At 39.7% G+C, this 2036-nt stretch overlaps 1 protein-coding gene across 1 annotated transcript in view; it reads left to right on the top strand.

The window, feature by feature from the left end:
• The window catches only part of dnajc14 (DnaJ heat shock protein family (Hsp40) member C14), a 19840-nt gene that overhangs the window by 9959 nt on the left and 7845 nt on the right, over nt 1-2036 (top strand). Inside the window, exon 6 of the mRNA XM_015397910.1 lies at nt 755-854. Coding sequence (XP_015253396.1) covers nt 755-854 — 100 coding nt within the window. The remainder of the gene's footprint in view (nt 1-754; nt 855-2036) is intronic.

Below are 2036 nucleotides of genomic sequence, written 5' to 3' on the forward strand. Positions count from 1 at the left end.
TCTTCTAGAACAGACCTAATAGCAGAATCTACTCACCTCAACTCTCCAGCAGCAGCCATTGTTGTTGTCAAGTGCGCTTTGGTCACGTGGTTGATTACGTTACTGTTGATCATCTGTCCATCATCGTATAAAGCCCGCCCTGACAATTTGATTGGATCGCCAGAGAGTGGGCGATCATACTCGCGCTACTATGGAGCAGAGCCAGACCAAACTTTCCAACCTCAAACCTTGTGGGCGGGACTAAGTTCGGAATGGCACCCAGGCTACACTTATACAAGACGTACCTATAACTTATCCAACATTTACCAGCGTTTTTGCCTGATTTTTCGTGGTTTAGCATATGCTAGGATGACCAGACGTCCTCTTTTTCCCGGACACGTCCTACTTTTCATCCCTAAAAAAAAAAAAAAAATGTCCGGGGGGAATTTTAAAATCGTCTGGGATTCTGGTCGACTACAGTGCAGCAGAACCGAGCCGTGAGCTCCGGGAACTCCGGCAGAGGGGGGGAGGGAGCCAGCGGGGGATGGAGTAACCGAACCCGACCCGGTGATGGTAGTCCGTCCCCTGATGGCTCCGCCCCCCCCTCCAAACAAAAACTGTCCTCCTTTTCAGAAACCCTTATCTGGTCACCCTAGCATACACTGGTCTACATCATCAAGGTGTTTTTCAAATGCACACTAAGAAAAACTTTAGTTAAATGATGTATTTCATATTTTTGTATCATGTTTATATGAATTGTTGTCTCATGTTTCAGAGTGGGCAGGTTGCCAAAGAATAAGCATTTCCCCCGACACTCATCGTGTGCCGTACCACATCTCCTTCGGTTCAAAGAACGGCAATGCAGCACGCCACAGGTACGTCCCTGCAACCACTCAGGTGCATGTCCTCTAATTAGAATATCAGCCAAACGGGTTGTTGGATTAGATTCATTCAGAAAGGGAGACTTTGATGGAATACACATATCCATCACTCACAGATAAATGTATTAATTTCTGGTTATTTTTATTTTAACCGACAGCTGATGTCGAAAAAAGGAATGGTAATGATTAGTTCTCTGTATTGCACGGTATAGGTATCGTTTTATCGATGTGTTCCTGCTCTTCAACATGAAGCTGTTACGTTTTTGTCACTTCTCTCTTTCTAAACTCTGCTTCCAGAAGTTATGTTGTTTTTTATCCCCCCTCCCTCCCTCCGGCAGGTTAAATATTCCATTGGCAGGCCAAATGTCAGCTCATAACCTTCAGGATATTCCCTCCATCAATCCTTTCATTCCAGCAGTGCTTTGCACACAATAAGTTCACAATTCTCCGGTGCATCCCTAGGAGAAGAGAGGCTGACATGAAGTATATTTTAACTCTTAAACTCCTTAAAAACAGCAACAATGGAAATATAAGTCAGTTTTTATTGAAATTAATGTATGTTTTCATGATTTGAGCAGGTTAGAGAATTTACCAATGAAAAAAATATGATTTAAGTTAAAAATGAGAAGGAGAAGCTCCATTCTCCTATTTATATCAAATGCATAACATCTATTTAATGAAAACTTTCATTCTGTTGATCCGCTGATCCTATTTACCTGCTCAAATTAAGCACAAATGCAATTATTGTAAGAATTTGACATCGGTTTTTGTAGTTTTTGTCTCGTTTCACTTAATCACAACTTTTTCAAACATAAAAATTAATTACAGCTTTAAAGGTGTAAAATTCTTATTGTTGAAATGTTCAAAAACCAATCTGAAGGGCATTTCAGATGCAAATGTTCTTACCCTGATTTTAGTGTCCCATTTTTTTCATCTGCCTCAATCTAAACCAATCCTGCTTATATCAGTACTGATGTTTTATTTTATTTAGTTGAATACGACCCGTAATGACTGCAGTGAAAACTCCAATATTAATTTGGTATGAAAACAGTCCTGTTTGGATATTTTTCCTATTTATTTGTACCAGTTTCTGTTACATCCCATAAAATGAATTTTTATTCAAATCTATCAAAAGCTTTAGAGCTTTTAAACAGCTAATGAATTAACCAATTCCAC

The sequence above is a fragment of the Cyprinodon variegatus genome, unplaced genomic scaffold, assembly GCF_000732505.1.
Source record: "Cyprinodon variegatus isolate N-32 unplaced genomic scaffold, C_variegatus-1.0 Scaffold896, whole genome shotgun sequence".
NCBI lineage: Eukaryota > Metazoa > Chordata > Actinopteri > Cyprinodontiformes > Cyprinodontidae > Cyprinodon > Cyprinodon variegatus.